Here is a 21338-nt window from a genome sequence, read left to right as displayed (position 1 = left end):
ATACGAAAAGACGGAATTGGTGTACACAAGGAGTGAAACTCGGTGTCCTTAAAACAAAGTCAGAAGATTGCAAGGCTAAACAGCGCCCAGCACCTTTCACAGAATATATAAATAAATATATATGCAAGACAACACACTTCTCTGTGAACTCATGAATATATTCGTCCGCGCAATAAACTCATGCTTTCTGATTCGTTACAAAAACACAAGTGTGTGGTCTTCACAGCTTTTATCACATACCTTCCGTATTTGGTAGAGATCAATACAAAGATTTTATAAACTTTGATATTTTTTGCAAATACCGGGAACTTTAGATTTCGCCATGACGAGGGGATTCCCATAAAAAGTAGTTCCAGCTAGTAGGTAAATACAACATTCCGTATTGCACATGTGCAATACAGAACTTTGTATGTCATGGTCTGAAAATTGCTTGTATCATACTTTAACAAGATTCAACAGGTATGTGATAAATAATCTTAAACCTTATTTTGATGATAAATACTTACAATGGCGGTCTCAATCTTTTCCTCTTCAGGAAACTCGTATTTGTCTTGAAGTTTAACGAGTTTCTCTATGAGCTTGGCAGTATCATCACACACGTTCATAATTGGCTGTGTGTCGACAATCACGTAAGGTGATATCCCGAGAGGAGGAACCGACTTCGGCGTACTAGGGGGCGAGAATTGCCTCTCAAAATCGGGATATTTGTTAGGAGACGGACATTCTGCCTGCTGCTTTTCGACAATAACAGTTTCATGTTTTTTCTGATACCTTGTCTGTTTTGATTTGCGTCGTGCGTCTCTCGCTTTACACTGTTCATCAGAGAGTAAACCTAAAATCGAGACAAAATATTATCATTGTCAACCTTCACTCAACATATTAGTATTCACAAAACATATATACTTTCATTGAAAACAATAGGACCCTAGTGCCTGTGTTGATTATCCTTTGCTATTTGTTATTTGAACTAAAAAATGTCTGTAAGACATAAATGCCCCCGCTCATGGATGGAACACGACGCGACGCAACGGGAATGGGCAACACTATATGCCCCCCCCCATTTTATGACAGGGGCATAACAAGATAAGATGCTGAATAAGGTTTTGCCATTTGAGACCGTGTTGAGCATCTGAAATAACACTACAATTACAATAACACACTTGGGCAGGGTAATGACGGAAATATTTTTGATAATTTTGGTTACATTTAGTTGTGAGTCGCCACATATTTTACCTTCAGAAGTATAACTCCATATACAGACTCTCCCTACAATTAGTTTGAAGGTTAAAATTTCTGTCTATAATTACCAACAAGTGGGATTTTTAATTTTTGAAAGTATTGCCCACAATTGTATCAATGGCAATTAATTAATTATGAACAAGTCTTTGTTATTATTATGAAATTGTTCACTTTAACTCATTCACCCCTGAAATTTCGTAATGAACTATTCCAACCTTTGAATTGGAAGAGCTCATATGCGTCTTTAGGGGTGAATGAGTTAAAAGCAATTATGTCAAAATCTCCCTTCCAAAATCTCAATCTCTATTATTATTATATAATTATTGGAGCTGAGTTTAACCTGATTACCACCATCTTGGATAGTAGATGCTCTTAGATGTCAGTAAGTCTGGTTGTTTCCGAAAAATCACCATAAATAAATAGTTTCCTTCCATGATCATATTACACATGTAATATTGTGGTGTATTTTTGTATTAATTTAATTTTTATTTAAATTCCTTTGTTTTAAATTCCAATACTTTTGAAATGATAAGAATCTTGTTTATAAGTTTAAACTGAAGCAATTTAAGACTAGATATAAATATTGTAATATTTCAAGGCTAAACTTTTGAAAAGTATAAGGATAGCTAGGGAATTACATCTCGCAGGTGGTTACAGGTGGTTGCTAAGGTTTTTAATATCTACTAGACAAGTCCCACTTATCAATCCAAACATTCAGTCCAGACACATACACCAACGACTCCTGTTCAATAATTAATATAAGCTAGCGTGTTCTTCGTAGGGATACACATGAATGCTCTTATTACCTCACACAGCCTGACAGATATATCAATGGGTGCTAATTTAATTCCACTTCTCGATCATTACGCCAGACGCAGTTCACATTTCAACCTTGCAGAAATTAAATGTCATGCATCAAATCATCCTACTTCTTGTGATATTGATCGATGAAATGGTACGCCTTATCATTATTTCTGAGGAGAACACTGTAATTTAAACATGAAAGTGCATGAATACTTCATCAAAAGCTAAAATCCCCATTACATCTCAAGGTGATTCATTTTAAAAGAGATCTATAGTAATTAACATATAGATATCAGACGTGTCATAGCTATGGCACTATATATCAACGTTTATACAAAGTAAATGTGCTGACTTTTTGGTTTGAATCTATTAACTGATTATTATGATGTTTCTATTTCAGATTTCACATATATTTATTTTACACTCGATCACTTACATGAAAAGTGAACAACAAACTAGCTGATTAAAACAGTATTACAATCCAATGATCAACAGATCAAAAGGATATATAGGCTAACAGATATATATCTCCTCCACCATTTAGCAAGATGTTATCAAAATTACACTAATTGAGAATCATGTTTGTTTGTGTTTTACGTCCTATTAACAGCAATGGTCATTTAAGGACATGCCAGGTTTTGATGGTGGAGGAAAGCCGGGTTCCCGGGGGGGGGGGGGGGGGGAAAACACCTGGCAACTGCCCCATGTAGGCCTTGAACCCCCGTGACCCAGTGGTGGACGACTAGTGGTAGCAGAATGTCAGACGCCTTAACCACTTGGCCAGCGCGGCCCAATGACGGGATAACTCAACAGGTTAGAGTGACAGTATAACAATCCTAGGTCCAGGGTTTGAATCCTGGTCTAGCCCTACTGGATTTTTTTACTCAGTGAACACTGTTGTTGAGATTATTTTGTTTATTTCAGCTTTTGGGATATTTTGTCAAAAAAGTATCTTAACTCATTCACCCCTCTTCCAAGTCAAAGGCTGGAATAGTTCATTATGAAATTTCAGGGGTGAATGAGTAAAGGTTTGATTTTCTTTTAGAAATTATTTATCAAAGGTATAATCATGCTGAACCCCCCCCCCCCCCCCCCCCCAAAATTTCAACGACTTAGTAAGAGTTTTTGACAGCTAGGTAAAGGGATTGTTAAACTTACATTCCTCCTTCATTCCGACCTCCCGACACCTGATCAGACGGCATGCCTGACACTTTCTCCTCATCCACATGTCCATCTCACAGTTGCCTCCGTATTTACAGTAGTAGTTAGCTGCCCGTGTGATACTTCTCCGGAAAAACCCTGCCAAACATTAAACTTTTATTAAATTGTATTTAAACCTAAGTCTTAATGAATATCATCATCATCATATATACCTCACAACAAACGAGACAAACAATCCTCAAATTCAATTTCATGAAAAATATGAAGCTAAAACATCACGTAATATAACTTGTGGAAAAAACCCAACCATTTGTTATCTGGGAGGTGGAGTTGAGGGGCCTATTTCTGTTGCCCTCATAGTCATCACTCCTGGATGCCTACCTCCACAGCCCTCACAACAAACAGATGCCTACCTCCACAGCCCTCACAACGAACAGATGCCTACCTCCACAGCCCTCACAACGAACAGATGCCTTACCTTTGCAGCCCTCACAGCTGAGGGCATTATAGTGATACCCTGAGGCCCGGTCTCCACATATTCGACACAGCTCCTCTTCAATACTTTTGCCAGGTATCCCGACACCCTTTTTCTTCTTGGCATCGTTGATTGTACTAGAAGAGACGGCACGATCTGATGTTGCCCCGAAGTGAAAGTCGGAGTCCAACCCCCCCATCAGGGATCCCTGAGAGCTGTGCACCATGTTGTCTAAGGGGGTTTGTGGCCCTCGCTGGAGGTCCACACTGTCATTATGTAAAACTGGAAAGACACAACACATACCGCTTATAAGTGGCGATGCAGATATACATAGCACCAAAATCAATGGCATTATAATCAATTTTGTATCTGGTTCTCAGCTGACAAAATCTGTTAATACCTATACATAAACAGTCAGGGGCAGGTAATTTTGGTCTGTTCCAAAAGTACACACTATTGTATATATCAGCCAAATACCGATGTTTTCTCATCGTTAAGTGTTTCGAAAAATTACACCAATGCATATTTACCAAATATCGTTCAGTGATATGACACTGAATGAATTATTACCGAGACTCATACACATAGATAGCATGGATCACTGATTACGGAGACTCATACACATAGATAGCATGGATCACTGATTACCATCCTCATACACATAGATAGCATGGATCACTGATTACCGAGACTCATACACATAGATAGCATGGATCACTGATTACGGAGACTCATACACATAGATAGCGTGGATCACTGATTACGGAGACTCATACACATAGATAGCGTTGATCACTGATTACGGAGACTCATACACATCGATAGCATGGATCACTGATTACCGAGACTCATACACATAGATAGCATGGATCACTGATTACCGAGACTCAAACACATAGATAGCATGGATCACTGATTACCGAGACTCATACACATAGAGAGCATGGATCACTGATTACCGAGACTCATACACATAGATAGCATAGATCACTGATTACCTAGACTCATACACATAGATAGCATGGATCACTGAAGAATGAATAGTAGAGCAGTCAATGGATTAAAGCCGACATTCCTTTTGTCTAGAATACTGTAAAACATGTCCAAAGCCAGTGGCTGTGCCACATATAAGTGTGATGCTAGGTTCAGCTACAGGGAAATGAAACATAATTTTTATTTTTGAAAATGCACGAAATTGAACCAGAGTTTATGCTTAAGAGGATTACAGGGGCGTAACAAACAGGTTTTGAATGTGTAAGCCCAATGATCAAATGTGCTGTCAAAGGCAGCCTCCCGAAGCGCAGCACGAGGAGGGGGAGTGTATGGGAGGGGTTTTCCCCCCTCCCCATCAATGGGGGTCTGGATGGTTTCCCCCAGGAGAATTTTGTTTTCTAGAACGCCTGAGATGCGTTCTCCGGTGTTCTAGCGTCAGTTCCAATGGCCATTTTAAAGCAAGAAAATATAATTTTCCCCCATCATTTTACAAATATTTTGCTTTTTAGTATTTTATATCCTATAGTCTATTTGTCAAAAATGATGTGTAAGCCCGGGTTTTTTTGCTACATAGGTTGTTACACCCCTGGATACAAGTTCTGATAAATACAGCCCCCCCCCCCCGCAAACATGCCTACAAGCACATCTAACATTGAAGGGGAGTGAAACCTGCCTTATCAGCACATATAAAACTGAAAAGATGATTAACCAATGCACTCTGTTAATTTTTCTTTTTTTTTTTAAATAATCCCCTACTGAGATTCGAAATACTCTCTCTCATACAGGAAACTCCAAGATATTTCCAAAATATAATTCGAAGATTTTCCCAAAAATCTAAAATTTACTTTATGAGACTTTGATACCCAGACTCATAAAACTTGTGTTAGAGAGACACCTGAGTGTGCTACCGACAGAGAGCAGAGAGTGTGCTACCGAGTGTGCTACCGACAGAGAGCAGAGAGTGTGCTACCGAGTGTGCTACCGACAGAGAGCAGAGAGTGTGCTACCGACAGAGAGCAGAGAGTGTGCTACCGAGTGTGCTACCGGCAGACCAGATTGAACATCTAGAAAATCTCAGCATGACCTCGAACTCTGCAGAATACATGTTAGAGTCTAAGTATTCAGTGTTATTATGTTATACAAAGAATGACATCATCAAAAACTTGTAAAATCTGAATTTGAAATAATCTAATGACTCTTTAAACTGCTACATATTTATTAATATCATTTTTTTTATTTAATATTTTAGAGCGAAATAAAATTACTGAAAAAATAAATAACAAAAAGATACCTTTTCACTGTTAAATTTGCCATTGGTTACATCAAAATTATCGCAATTATCTTCTGCTTACAGAATTAAATTAATACAAATATAATAGAGATGATTTACATCTTATCCTGAGGGACCTCCTCTTGTAATAGACATTTATATTGAGGTTTGTTTAGGCTGTGGGCAGATAAGGCCATCAATGAGGGATATAGATAAAACTCTGTATAGCTTAACTATACCCACAACATGTCCTTATCTGATATACCATATTTGTCATCATAAACACCCCCCAAATGTGTTAAACAATTCATTAAGATTAGGGAGGGTACTCTTCAATTTTAATACTGGGCTATATTTTTATAAAGCAATACATGTAACAATTAAAGCACTTCTGAGGCTGGGTACAGTGGTCGGATGTATATATTCACTCTTAAATTCGATGCTGGGGAGAAGGAAAACTAATTCCTGTAATGCAATTTCATCCTAATTCCTTTGAAAGGGGTCAACATAATAATAGAATTTCACAACTTCACCACCAGAGTGGACCAAGGAAATTGAAAACTTGGTAAAGTTTGTATTTTAATCATATGTATTGGTAAAGTTTGTATTTTAATCATACGTTAAAAAAATTCAAAACAAACACAAACTGACTGTTTATTTGCAATTTCAAGAATCTAACTGAATTGTAACTGAATTCACCATAAAAGTTCTGTATAATATGTTTAACTCATTCACCCCTGAAGACACATTTGAACTCTTCCAAATCAAAGGTTGGAATGGTTCATTATGAAACTTTAGGGGTGAATGTACAGCTAAGAGAAAGTAACTTATGTTCATGGTGATGTTCATGAACTCAATTTAATGGAGTGAAGAAAATATGGTGTCTGGAATCGGACACTATTTTCACTAACAAGCATCGCAAGGTTAAGGTTTCTTATCTACATAAATTTCGAATGCATTTTAATCAAAGCCACAAGTAGAGAGAAGCAAAGCAAGAGATTTTGTCAGAGGATTGGACACTCATTCACTACCTGGTGATTCAAGCGGAATCATTATCTGTAGTCACAGTAAATAATTGCAGATCATTGTAACTCCGTTGATCAGCAAGGCAGAATTTCATTTACATTGGGAGCTAATTCGCTTGAATAATCATAAGCATTGAGCAGATTGACACTTAGGATTTTTTCTTAGGTTGTAACAAATACCCTTTTTTTTTAGTCAGAAATTGAAATGTCACTGCTAATGCAACTAGATAAAATTAAATGGACAATTGTTGAATTTTAAGGGTGTGGATTGTCTGCCCCCTGCTGCCAGATCTGGCTATATCCATCGCAATGATCTAACTACATTGTACTGAACTCCTGTAGGGGATGTAGACACCGACTCTTAAGTTTCATCTAGATGTTTCAACGGTTTTAAGTTTACAACCCTAACCGTATTTCACTGAACATTTTGCGCTAATTTTACCTTTGACCTTATTACAGTGCAATACATATTTTTGGGGGGATTTACAGGTACAAATTGTAAAAACTTCAAAAGTTTTCTCAAGATATCTTTACAGGTTGAAATGATTGGGAAGATGTGCTATTAGATGGAAATCCTTAAACTTAAGAACTTAGTACTAATACAATGTTCAATTTTCATTTGAATGGAAGACATTAATAGTTAATCTTAATCAAATGTATCATTTTAATTATGTATACCTCATAATGTACCCTTCCAACCAACTCTTACCCAGGAGACTATTTGCCAGATAGTGAGGGGGGAAACTAATTACAAGTCTTATATAATCAATAGATATGTGATTTCAGGACACAAAATAATTACCGAGACTGTAAGTTCTCTCGTTTGACTTTGGGACACAAAATGAAATATTGTTCTAGACCAGAATTTCTCCTCTGATCATCCTCCGATCGCGAGCTCCTGTTAGATATCTCATTTATAGTTACATCAGCATGTATCATCATTAGAAATATCAACTGAAGTTTTGTACTGGTGAACAGACATCTGTAACTAATAAATGTTATCAAAGATTTTCATCGGATACAGCATCAAAACGTTAATCTGAAATTTGATAATATATTCAGAATGAATGCCTATAATTATTAAATAGCTGATTGAAAATCTTAAAAAACGTACACCATGTTCAGACAGGACATATTTTTAAAGATGACAAGCCATTATTCCCGAGCCGTATCCTAAAAGTGTAAACCTGATCCCCAGTTAGTCGACCAATTGGTCTATGTCCTCTGTATGACCCGCGTGTTTTTAATCTGTGTTTTAATCCTATGACAGTATCTCCAACACTTAAAATCAACAAACGAATCAGTTCTTAATATCAACTTCCTCCCCTCTGGGCAAAAGCGATATTGACGACCAGTACAATTAAAATCCACATGTAAAATATCTGACATACTTTAATAGGGAAGCTAGACAGGCATATAGGGAGCTGCCTTCTACTTTATCATTCCTTAACCTTTTTATACGTGAACAAGCATTTTAATGCTGGAGTGTATGTTCTGTACCACTTGGTGTCAGAGGAGAATTTAATTTCGAAAGTTTAATTTGAAGCATTCATTGTCAGCTCATCTAAAAATACCCAAAATGGTCCCTTAAAGGAAGGTTACAAATCACTTTCCCTTTGAGATTCGTCAAACAATGTTTCTACATCGCAAAAGAAGAATATGATTATCTCCCTTTTGGAAGTTCTCCAGTATTAGTTTGCTCATAAGAGTTGTGAAAGAGATAATATTTCAGTATCTGCTATATATACAGACACTAATTGAATGATCTGTTGTCATGGGATCTTACTGGATCAAATTAGGATGTAAAACCTCAAAAATACAACATCATTGATCAGAAATTATTATCACGTGACATTCAGATAACATTCTGCATTATATGGTTACAACGGCACTAAAGGTTCTTCTTCTTCTTCTTCTTCTTCTTCTTCTTCTTCCTTTACAAGGATCAGACTCAAAGGTTTGAGTTTTTTGATCCTGGGAGGTGGCATTAAAAATGTTAAAAACAATCATTTTTGTAAATTTGTACTATAAGATAAAAACGGAATACACCTTATGGAAGGTTGAAACTAGCCAGGGCAGACCTGAAAGATTTCTGGTTTGGCTCCTGTGCTAGGGATGATGGCATGTTAATAGCTGTTTTGTAATATAACAATAATTTCATCAGTTTAGAATGACATCGATGTATTATATAAGCTATTTTTAACAAAAAACATTTCTTTATGTATAAGAAATCATGTTTCAGAATCCAAAAATTATCCTTTTATCAATTCCATTGAAAAAGTAGCTTTACATATGTATACAGTCACATACATATAACTGTCACTCTTTGAGAGGCATTTATTCTGCATTATGTCTCCAGGTGGAGTATAAAATGGTCTGGGGTAGATGTTGCTGTATCTGTGCTTTAGCATTCAAGTGAGGTGGCACTGTAAAAGAAGCTGTTGGAAGCACGGTCCCACTACAAACAGAACACAATACATCTCCAGCACACACGCAGCCATACACACATAGGGAGATATTAGCCAGGTGGCATAGGACTAGTAGTTAGCGCCTGATTAGGCAGCTCCTGCAAAATTCCTCATTATTGAATTAATTAATGTATATGCTAATTGTATTACTTGTATATCTATGTACTGTAAAGCACTTTAGAGTGGCTTATGTTAGCTAGATAGGGTGCTATATCAAATGTTATATATTATTAGTATTATACAATTTATGATATTCATGCACTTGAAGTTCGAAAAATTGGTTTGAATGACATCAATCTGGGTTTTTCTGATAACTGACACCCTCTGCTGAACGAACGGGATTTGAACAAGGCTTTATTAATTGTTTGTGTTTGTATATTTAAAGTTGTATATTTTACATTTACGTTCAATAATCAATCTGATTACGATCGATTTATAGCCAAAAAAGAACCAATCAACCAATCAATCCTCAGAAGATATTTTATTACATTCTCATGCTGTATTACACTACAGTGGTATACATCACATAAGTATCAATAAGTAACACCGTATGAGAATTCATAGGAATGATCCCATGCTAGTTTAACATTGTTGAGATCCCACCCAAGTCAAAAATGGTGTTTTTTCCTTTAAGTTTTACTGATCTAATTTTGGACACATTGTGTCACTTGATCATTTTGTGGTCAGGGGTAGATATAATATATAAAGCATGTGGAATTGGAACTGTTTCAGATAGACCTTTATATATATACATGTTCTTTCTGATACGAAAAACTATAAATCAGGAATGATATGTCACAACAGGTCTGATTTAGTATATCTGAACAACCTGAAATATCATGATCACCCCATAAACCTATATCAATTCCAATATGACAAAGCTGATCTAATGTATATTCCAGCATATTCAAATTCATTAACCTGATTATTTCTTATTGAATATTCATATTGATATCATTTTAATGGTTACATAAATCAAAGATTTTAAACACAATCATTAAGGATCACTGTCTCATTGCTAGCAAAACACTACAGAATATTGTACGTACAATTTTGTCTCCTTAATTTCTTTCCTGGAGATAAACGTAGCCTGACTGAGTGAGGGCACTAACCATTGACTAGCAAGCCGATCAGTTGGTAATTAGAGCAAGTGATGTTAGAATCCCGGTAGCTGGCCCCTTTACATTTTACCTTCAGGACAATGTTGTTGGTATTGTTTTTGTTAATTTACCTGTATTATTTCTTCAAAAAGGTATGGTTTTTCTTCAGAAATGATTGATCCAAGGAGGCACGGTAGTCTAGTGGTAGGATGCCGGGCACGTGACCGAAGGGTTGCGGGTTCGAGTCATGGCACAGCACTATGTTGTATCTTTGAGCAAGATACTTTACTATACGCATGTTCCAGTCTTCTCAGCTGTAAATGAGTATGTGGTTGGGCAGTGCTAGAATTGTTGAATGCTAGCTGTGAGCACTGAAATGGCAGCACTGGCTGTATAATGCTCCCCAGGGAGTTGAGAAAGATATTTGCTGGTTGCAAAAAAGCCCTATAACCACGGATAATAATTTGTGAACCGCTTTCAGACGATCGACCTACAAACTAGGTTGTGATAAAGCGGTATATATAAGAACCTTGAATTAATTATTATTATCAAAGCTCTAGTCATTCCAGAAACATTTACTTTCTGATACAAGGTTTTTGCCAGTGTAACAGGGCTCAGCTCCTTAAAGAACAATGGAAGCATCCAAAAAATATTCTTATTCACCCATGAAGACACATTTGAACTCTTCCAAATCAAAGGTTGGAATAGTCCATTATGAAATTTCAGGGGTGAATGAGTTAAACAGACAGTAACCTCCCCTTAATTGCCTTTCCTTCAATATTTTTGTGTGATTTTATACGACCATCATATTTTATGGACGCAATTAATTTGAAAGTTAGTGACATGTAATAACGCCAAAATTATCAAATCCTTACCGAAATTGATATGTGTTTGGATTTACTGCTAAAATGTTATCATTTCTGATTTAAATGTGTAAATGGAAGGTGTTTTTGCAGTAGTTTATGACTGAGCTGAATACTAAATCCCCAAAGAAGGCCAACACACCTGTGTCCAATGCATCAAACAACACCAGTGTATGTAAAAGAAGGGTTAACTCTGCGACAGTAACAAAAGACATGGAGCACTAGCATACATTTATCAAAATATAATTCTGCATTACTGCAATCTACAAAATCATCGTACCATATATATCCATTGCAAAACATCACAACCTAATTTACGTGAAAAAATACTCAAGTCCTTTGTTTCTGTTCTAAATGGTGACATATTCATTACTTTATGAGAAAAGTGAAGGGTTCTCCGTCTAAATACACATACAAATTAACATTAATTTGACTGATATTTTCTTGAAAATGAGGTACATATACAGCAGGTTCACAAATCCGTTAAGAAACCTTACTTTCATTTTTGAAGTGGCAATATATGTTTCAGAAGGATTTGAGTTCAAGAAACAAACAAAAAGTGATTTCATTTTCTGGAGAAGTTATTTTTTGTTAAATAGCAGAGATTTTCTGATCAGAAAACTACAGATTTGATATATTGAGCTAACAAATTTAGTTAAAAATCTTGGTAATTTATAAATGAAGAAGTTTTGAACCCCAAAACTTAATTTACGAAATTATCAGATCATGTGTGTTTGTTACTAAATTCCACCAGGACACATATTTGCATAAGTCATAGACCATGTGTGGCATACTGCATTAACAGTCAGAAGTTTAACTTCTAATTTTTCATCCTCATATGTGAAGGGCCCTGCATAATTATATAGTACTGTATAGCACACATGGGTCGACTTAATGTGGGAAGAAAACCGGAATAGCCTAGAAAGCCAACGCGGTCGGGCAAATTACCCAATACCTTTCTGTATGTATGTATTCTTTTAAGAAACACAATTCTGAGAGGCAGATAATTGTGCATTATATTAAATAGGCTGTGTAATTTCCACATCCAACATAGTTATAAGCTCCTCATGATCAATGCAAGGTGAAATCTCAACCATACCTACATCATTGTAGAAAGAAATACTGGAAATTCAAATCATATGGGAGCTATTAATAATAATATCAACATCATCAGTTTTTGTCTTGGTCAAACATAAAATGTCAAAGGTATATCAATTAATTCAAAAAATTCAGGATAACAAATTCACCAAGTCAGCTATGCAGGGTTCCTTTCCCTGATCAGATGTGAGGTTTAATAATAAAGTCTCCTGGCTGTGACCACTCAGGGTTTTCTACAGATTATATTCCCGTTTCTTCCCACACTAAGAAGGCCCCATGCATGCATGCTTCCATCTTGGCCAACATGTGTGATTCAATTTATGTTTTATATTTGTTGTAAAACAAGTTCAGTTATATATCATACAATTTATGGTCTCAAGCAATTTAGCACAACATTTTATAATAATCTTCCTGGCAAATTAGATTTGATAACAATTAAGGTGTTTTCACTACACAAAGCACTACTATTTGTAACTTAATTTGTCAATGAAATATCATTATAATCAGATCTTGGATGAAAAACAATTTACAAGAAAATTCTAAAAATAAATTCCCACCAAAAATTCAACAAGCAAGTGTCTTTTTTGTGTGTTTTTATTTAGAAATTTGTTCTATGGAAGTTTTCTGATAGTAGACAGATTAATACATAAATTTCTAAAAACATTAAACTATTCCACCTTTCTTCATTTGTAAGTTTGTTTACAGCATGAGATGGAGGCAAACTGTAATACATATTTGTCAGGAAAACAATTAGGTGGTTATGCTTATAGGGGAAGGGGAACTTAATTTCAGTTGACTATATTGCACTTGCAGAATACATTTTGGAATATATTGAAAGACGTTTTTACATACTTGTCAACTCTCCCTATTTAGAATAGAGACTCCCGATTTTGGATCCTTTTTGTTAAACTATTCCTATATTCCTATATGTAATGATTTCATCTGAAACAACAACTCAAAATGTCATTTTAAAGCGTTATTTTGTCTTTTAAAGAGGTATACACATATTTTATTTATGTTTTAATTTTCAGAATGCAGAATCTCCCGGCCCCATGGAAATTTCATAAGCTGGCAAGTGTGTTTTTAGTTCTTTCTATGGCAATGATATACAGAACAGAAAAGTTCTCAGAACGCTACCTATCACTTCAAAACCAAAACACCTGATTTGTAAGGAGAGGAAAAAACTGCTTAGCAGAAAACTAAAAGTAAAATACATGTAGAAGTGACACCCCCATCAAACCACATCCCTGAATCACTAGAAGACATCGGATCAAGGAAACAATCCTTAAAGCTCGAAGACAAGGCGTACGGATCGACTTACGTACAGCATCAAAATTCAAAGCAGGATCATACATACTGCACAAGCTATATATGATGTTGTTAATAACATTTCCAAACACTGTTTTGGAACCGAAAATAATCCATTCAATCCTTTCGTAATCAGAAAAATAAAAAATTGAAAATTTGCACATTAAATTAATTCCGAACACATATTGGTAAAAACATATCCTCAGCTCTCCAAGAAAGATTAATATGTGTGGTCACGGAATGTACGGTAAGGATCGCGTATCCTTACACATGACAACTTATACAGATAGAATAATCCCGTCATCACATGCCTTACCATCGCTGACACAATTACCCGGTAGTTATATCCATGGCGACTAACCTTACCATTACTGAACTCATAGGGTGGTTCCATATCCCAGGAGTTGGGGTAATCCCCTCCGTACCACTGGGCCGCCCCATCGGCAGGGGGGTAGATGTTATTATTACAACACATCCCAGTTACAGCATTGTACACCATCCTATCCTCCACGTTCACATACACATCATGTTCTGGTCACTTCTATCCACATAAGTGACTGACCGATGGTCAAATGGTCAGACCTCGTTAACACAATACGGCCAGGTAAATGTGAATGACCGATACCTAGCTAGTATATATGTAAACACGGTATATATATACACAAGCAGTGTGTCTGGCTCATGTTTTGACCACTGTTAGGTTTATCCAGGTAAAATCCAGGTATACCACTATGTGTATTGCGGTGTTCAGAGGTCTGACCAGTGAACAGTTTACACAAACCCTGGCCAGCATACCTTGAAGCTCCCCACCACAGGTGTACACATTTTAACCTATAAAAGTACTTAGTTCAGGTGAAAGAGTGGTCAATAGGTAGCAATACTGGCCAGTCCTCCAGTCCTGGCCAACTCATTGTGTTGTCTCATGATTACAGTAACTGACCGATGACCTTGCATGGCCCTGTAATGCCAATGACCTAAGAGTATTATCTGGAGTCCACTGGTCACATGATCATCCAGCTGAGTGACCGCTACTTGACCAAGTAGAATATGGCCAGTGTCCAATATTCTGCTGTTCATAACTGTCTATATGATATGTATATGTAAATATTACTCAACCTTAGCTCACCTATCATAAGTTATTTCACACTTAAAAAATTGTTCCTCTATTGGTTTGCATTGAATCACTTTCGGTATTGGAACAGTTTCTTTTTTTCTAAAATGAAATAAATCACTTTGTTACCTTTCTTGTAGACCCTGTAACGAAATTATGTCATTTTAAGTACCTGACATTGTATATGTTAGTCTATCAGATAGGCTGATGTCAGCCTTTCCTCTCGGAGCCGGAGGGTGACCAATCTCGTAAGAGGGTTCTCTTTTTCACAGCACATCTATCTATCAATGTTGTATGCATCTGAACAGGTAAAGTGCAAAATATCCTTTAGTCTGGAGCAGTTCTATTGCCACAGGTAAATGTCCATCCTGTCAATTCACACATCCCAATTATTACCCAAACTGTCAATGTTATCAGCTATTGCGACAACCTTAACGTTTCCTAGCAATTGCTGTTAAATCTGTGTTTGTCATATGAAGAAATGTACTGGTATTGTGCTCATTTTACAAATGTTTGTTATTGTGTTAAGTAGGGTTAATGTCCAATCAGTACTAGATTAATTACCCCGATTAAATCTGAGGTTTATTTATATTTGACTTGATAGTGATGGTATATTCAAAGATATACTTAGATAATTTGTTATTTTAGAGGTCAATGGTTAAATGTTACTCTCTTTTTTTTACAGTCACTTTGGGATGGTCAAATCAGGGAATTTTATTAATGAACTAGCTAGTTCAAAAGAGAAATGGTTACCAAGAATATTATAAATTTTGTTTGAAATTCTTTTTATGCATATACTCATTTCAAGTACCGTAAAAACCCATGTAATTTGCGCACTTTTTTTCCAGAAATTTAATACCCAAAGTGGGGGGTGCGTAAAATACACAGGTATAGAAAATTTCAAGTTTTTTTCAGGAAAAGATCGACGATTCTGGGAGATCGCCATTTTGGATTATTTCCCTTGGTACACGTAACTCTAATTAAGACAAATGACGGTCAACAAATATATTTATGTCAAACATTAATAAAAGATACATAATGTGTTGTTATGTGAGTTTATGTGGAAAATATTATTAAATAGGTAACCGTTAAAAAAAGTGTAGCCAAATTCCTATGCCAGAGAATCGCCGATCAACTTACGACATTACGTTTCGACATCTCGGTGCGTTTCCCCATACTATTACGAAAATGTAGTTGTTCAATTTAAGCTCCGTTCCATGTAAGTTCTGTAAGGTTTTTTCAAATCGCCTATGCGTAAACGTATAGCATGTTTTTTTCCGGCTCACTTTCATGTTGATCTCGCGTCTAACATTACGTAAACACGTGATTGATAATAACCTCGTGAATTATTTCAATATTTATTAAATGAAGCATCGTAAAAATAATCTGCGTTAACTATTTTTTTCCTTGGAGTAGATTTGAAGAGGATGTATTGATTGTCCACGCTTCTAGTATAAACATATTTTTTATAATCCCTTATCAGTCAAATCAGTCTGTTATGACAATGCAGTAGGGCTTCGTAATTGACGCCACGTGTTGGTGAGTGAAAAAACAACACGGTCCGTCGATCGCGACTGCAAATCATTTCAATTAGTAGAGCTATTGTTAACGGTTAATCACAGAGATAGTGTTAGCTAATTACTGCATTGTAATTTGTAAAAAATATCGCCAAACCACGGACTTAGATAATCTTATTCCGTGGCCAAACTGAACTGTGACATGACCTGGTTTGAAGTGACGTAACCCAAGCCGCCATGATGAGCGCTTCTCACTGATCGTAATTATGATCATTAAAAGGTATATAATTATGTCTTTCACCAGGAGATATGCACCAGCGGTTACTAAACATCGAATTACTTATTAATTGATATGTTTTTGTAAGCAAGTAAATGTTTTATGTAAAATATTGCTAAAATGATTCGATGTATGCCGATATGCGCACACGTGTGTGTCATGTGTGATCAGATAATTTAAAGAAAACAAGCAACAAAATACACATTTTACGTAGTTTCTTCTTGGTTTTTAATATTATTTTACATCAATGAAAAAAATCATCATAGAAATATATAAAAAAAATAATATTCATGGATCGATTTTCGGAGCATGAACATCGGTTTTTTTCCGGATTTTTTGGGTGCGCAAAATATTCGAGTAGAAGCCTTTTTCACGATTTTCAGCCTCAAAAAGTACCTGCGTAAATTACACAGGTGCGCAAATTACATGGGTTTTTACGGTATTATTTCATTTTGGAATTGGATTTTAACACTGCATTACATTTTTCTGCGTAATTTAATTGTGTTATGCATATAATTTATTTTAGCCTAATTTGAACACAGAAAGTTTAATAAATTTATGTTCTCATGCAACATCAATTAAGTCCTGGCCACCTCGAACTGCCGCAACGATAACAACACAAGTTCTAAACACAGAGTTGGAACTGTGGGACTTCACTCATTCACCCCTGAAGACACATTTGAACTCTTCCAATTCAAAGGTTGGAATAGTTCATTATGAAATTTCAGTGGTAAATGAGTTAAGTATAACCTTGCAACAGGTAAGGTCATATACAGACGGGCGCCTAGAGAAGACACTGCCGAAAGGAAGAGTAGAGAAGTGAGAAAAGATATACAGATCCTAAATATTACAATGAAGGCAGCAGGTCATTTTGCATGGTTTCTACAATGACCCTTAAATCATTAACGTCCGTACATGACCTGAGCTGTTAACTCATTCACCCCTGAAGACACATTTGAACTCTTCCAATTCAAAGGTTGGAATAATCCATTATGAAATTTCAGTGCTGAATGAGTTAATAGGACGCTAAACAAAATGAACTCAACCCTTAACAGCAGACACAGAAGGGAACCCCTAATTCTGCAGGGGGTCCAGCATTGTCATATCAACTATTTTTACTTAACCCACACAAAGGAAATATATACTACTCACATTTTGCTAAGGATCACTTTTATATTTTGGGCATATGTGAAAACAAATATTTTATTTGGTTTATACTGAGATTATTTTTGAAAAATTGATTGTTCTTTTAATTCATCAGCATGCAAAAATTCCAAAAATCGTAATTACAGTCGGAAAATGAGCCACAGGAAAAGGGTTACCCTTAAAATTGGTAACAACGAGGTATTTATATTCACTTAAAAAAAAACAACCAGGAACATAACTCATCCTAAATAAACAGAAGCTGTTTTAGTATTGAGTTTGACGCCTATGAGCATCAGTTACAGCTTCACAACGTCTGCACATGCCCTGAATGAGATCGCGTATCCGGTTTTGTGGGATTTAGCGTTCCATTCAGCTACCAAAGCTGTTCCCAGCTCCTGGAGTGTTCTTGGCTAAACATTTCTGGCAGAGAGAGCTGTCTGCAGCATGTCCCACACATGCTCAATATGCAATATGGGATTTAGATCCAGCGAGCGGGCTGGCCAATCCATTCGCTGAATAGTCTCTTGCTGTAGATACTGCTCAGTCACCCTTGCTCTATGTGGCCTTCCAATTTTGTTCCACAACGTTTCTTGCCTGGAAAACAACCGAATCACATTCCAGAATAAGAGTCCAAGTGCTGTGAGCTTGGGATCAATCTAATCGGTCCCTAACATGGGGGGCAGTTAAGGGAACTCGTATTTCAGGTCTATGTGACCTTAAACCAGCATCATGAAGACGGTTCCTAACTGTGTGAATGGCTACCCAGGAAGCATTTAGGAAGTCATTTCCTAAAGCTGTGGCAGTCTCCATGGAACCGGTGACGCCGTGCCTGTATGAGAGAAAATCGGTCTTGGCGCTGCGTTGTAGCCCTAGAACGACCTCCAGCATGACATTTTGAAGGGTTTCCGTTAGTTTGGAAACGATTCCACATTCTTGCCACCACACTTTGAGACACCCCAGGGTCGGCTGCAACCTGACATTGAGACATGCTAGCTTGCAGTGTTCCGATGCCCCTATTCATTTCACCATCATTTAACCGTTGTTTGGTTCGTCTTTGTGCCATATTAAAACAAAAACAAGCAAAGAATATTCATCAAATTGATTTCCTTAACACGCTTTTAGTGTTAACTGAACACTGCACCCACACAGGAAGATTTGGAAGGCTAACATATTCGCCCAAACAGTTTGGAAGGAAAATATAATATCCTTTCCAACATTTTGATTTTTTTCTTCTTCAAAATATAGGTGAGCCTTAGCAGAGTGTGAGTAGTATATATGTCGAAATGTTGTGACACATTTCATATGTACATTGTTTGTGTACATATTTCTAAACTGTTCCATCAAATTGAAGACCCACAGAAGGTCTATTATCTCTCCCTGAACCTGCACAGGGTTTACACGGAGGTAGCCATGCCCCTCAGGAGATCAATGAGGCAATTAACCTCCCGTAAGAAAGTTTCAGACAAACATGTCCTCCAGGTAGGTGGTGGACAAGAATAACTGAGATAAACATGGGCGTAACAGTACAACCATCAGGTCGGGAAAACCACCAACTTGTGTATAATACGCAAACTCGCCTATTATACGCCAGTTGGAGTATGGATTTGTTACTAAAAATAACCCAAATCGCTTTCACAGTAACTTTTGCAATTTATTATTAAATCCATACCCCAATTGGCGTATAATAGGCGAGTTTGCGTATTATACGTAAGTTGATGGTTTTCCCTGACCTAACTATTTTGCGAAGCTATTTTGATAGCCATAAAACCCTGTAATGTACATGTATATTAAGACTGCACAAAACATAAAAGCACCGCTTAAGCAATAGACATTTCCCATAGCTGTCATGTAGTGTTTCTTATGTAGTACCATATCTATCATAAAAAAAGTCAACAACCAGCCAGTACCTCAATCTCCAACATATAAACAATGGCATGTAATGGTTGTTTGTCTACCACGCTGTCATTCAAACCACTTGGTCACCTACGTGATGTGTGCAAGTCAGTAGCTTTATGACTTGTTGATACTCAAGGTGAGAGAAACCAATAGCTGTTTATGAATACGGCAACGTGGGAGACAAAATTAATCCATGGGATTTTTTGGCGTATAAATTACCCACAGAAAATACTTAATAACTAAACGTTCATCAGATATCACAAGCATGTTGGGCATACCACAAGACAAACATTGCCACAAAATGATTGCAGTTTGCATTTGCAGTTGACATATATAAACCATACCATAAAGACATTAGAGGGTGGTCGGGTGGCGCAGTGGATAGCGCAATTGCCTTTCACCAAGACCACCGGGGTTTGAATCCCCAATCGGACGTGAAAAGGTTTGGGGTCACCTACCCGACCACCTGGGGTTTTTCTCCAGGTACCCCCGTTTCCTCCCACACTGAGACCCCCCTCCCCATCCGGGCTGTTGTCAACTAAATAAAGTTTATATTTATAGACATTAAATTTTGGTTTGTAGATCTTTATAAGTTTGTATAAGGACAACATTTGTGTTTGTACAGGTTTACATTGAATTTTTTTTTTTTTTTTTTTTTTAAACATATTTTATTGCCTTTTTCCATAGCAATGGAATTGGGCACAAGTTTTACTTCTGGGAATGTTAACAGAAACATGCATTGAACAACTGTTGTTAATTACATATTTGTTTACATTGACATCTCTTGATTATTTTTCATAACAGTCCCTTATGGTACAGTTTTCAGAAATGATTCGTCAAAGGTATATTGGGAGATGGCTTAAATAACTCATTCACCCCTAAAGACACATTTGAACTCTTCCAATTCAAAGGTTGGAATAGTTCATTATGAAATTTCAGGGGTGAATGAGTTAATATAAGAGCCTGCTCTTGTTGTCAGATCCCTTACGTTACATTCTGTATAATATTATATCATGTACTGCATATTTGTAAATAAAATATTGTTTAAACCAAAGGTATATTGTCATGAAGGTAAACTCAGTTTCCTGTGCGTAGTTACCAGTTTTTTTTACAGTGGTACAGGGATCCTTAAAGAATTAAAGAGATACATCGTCTATTTTATGAAGTAAAATATTAATACAATCATTATACAATCTTGTTAACCCTATGTATCATATATAGGGTTAACTAGATTGTATAATGATTCTATTAAAATTTTGTAGAGTTCATTTCCATATCTTGACTATAAGGCCTATTACTTAAAACATGATGTGAAATTAACATTTAAGCCTGAATACAAATATTGTTTATTTACTATTTGTTAATCCGGTACGCCATGAGGTGTGGTATATGAACCATTATGTAGAGTAGGTGAAGCTTTTATTTTATTAAAATTTTAGAAAAAATATACATTATGTTAAACGTTCAAATCTAATTTAACCTTAGTTTTGTATTATTTGTGTTGTTATGCTAGATGGATCAATTTTCAATTTGTTTTATTGAGTGCATTTTTGGTAATAAAACTAATTGAGATGGGTTTTTTTTTTT

At 36.3% G+C, this 21338-nt stretch overlaps 1 protein-coding gene across 3 annotated transcripts in view; it reads right to left on the bottom strand.

Moving 5' to 3' along the window:
• Positions 1-21338, bottom strand: part of LOC110465002 (ecdysone receptor-like) — a 188983-nt gene that overhangs the window by 11743 nt on the left and 155902 nt on the right. For all 3 annotated transcript variants that reach the window (XM_021520545.1, XM_021520546.1, XM_021520547.1), the window contains 3 exons: positions 3683-3961; positions 3202-3342; positions 507-832 (listed from right to left, as the gene is read on the bottom strand). In XM_021520545.1, coding sequence (XP_021376220.1) covers positions 507-832; positions 3202-3342; positions 3683-3961 — 746 coding nt within the window. The remainder of the gene's footprint in view (positions 1-506; positions 833-3201; positions 3343-3682; positions 3962-21338) is intronic.

This window comes from Mizuhopecten yessoensis, unplaced genomic scaffold (assembly GCF_002113885.1).
Source record: "Mizuhopecten yessoensis strain PY_sf001 unplaced genomic scaffold, ASM211388v2 scaffold11047, whole genome shotgun sequence".
NCBI classification, from domain to species: domain Eukaryota; kingdom Metazoa; phylum Mollusca; class Bivalvia; order Pectinida; family Pectinidae; genus Mizuhopecten; species Mizuhopecten yessoensis.
Note: the sequence above shows the minus strand (reverse complement) of the source record. Positions and strands in the feature narration are given on the sequence as shown.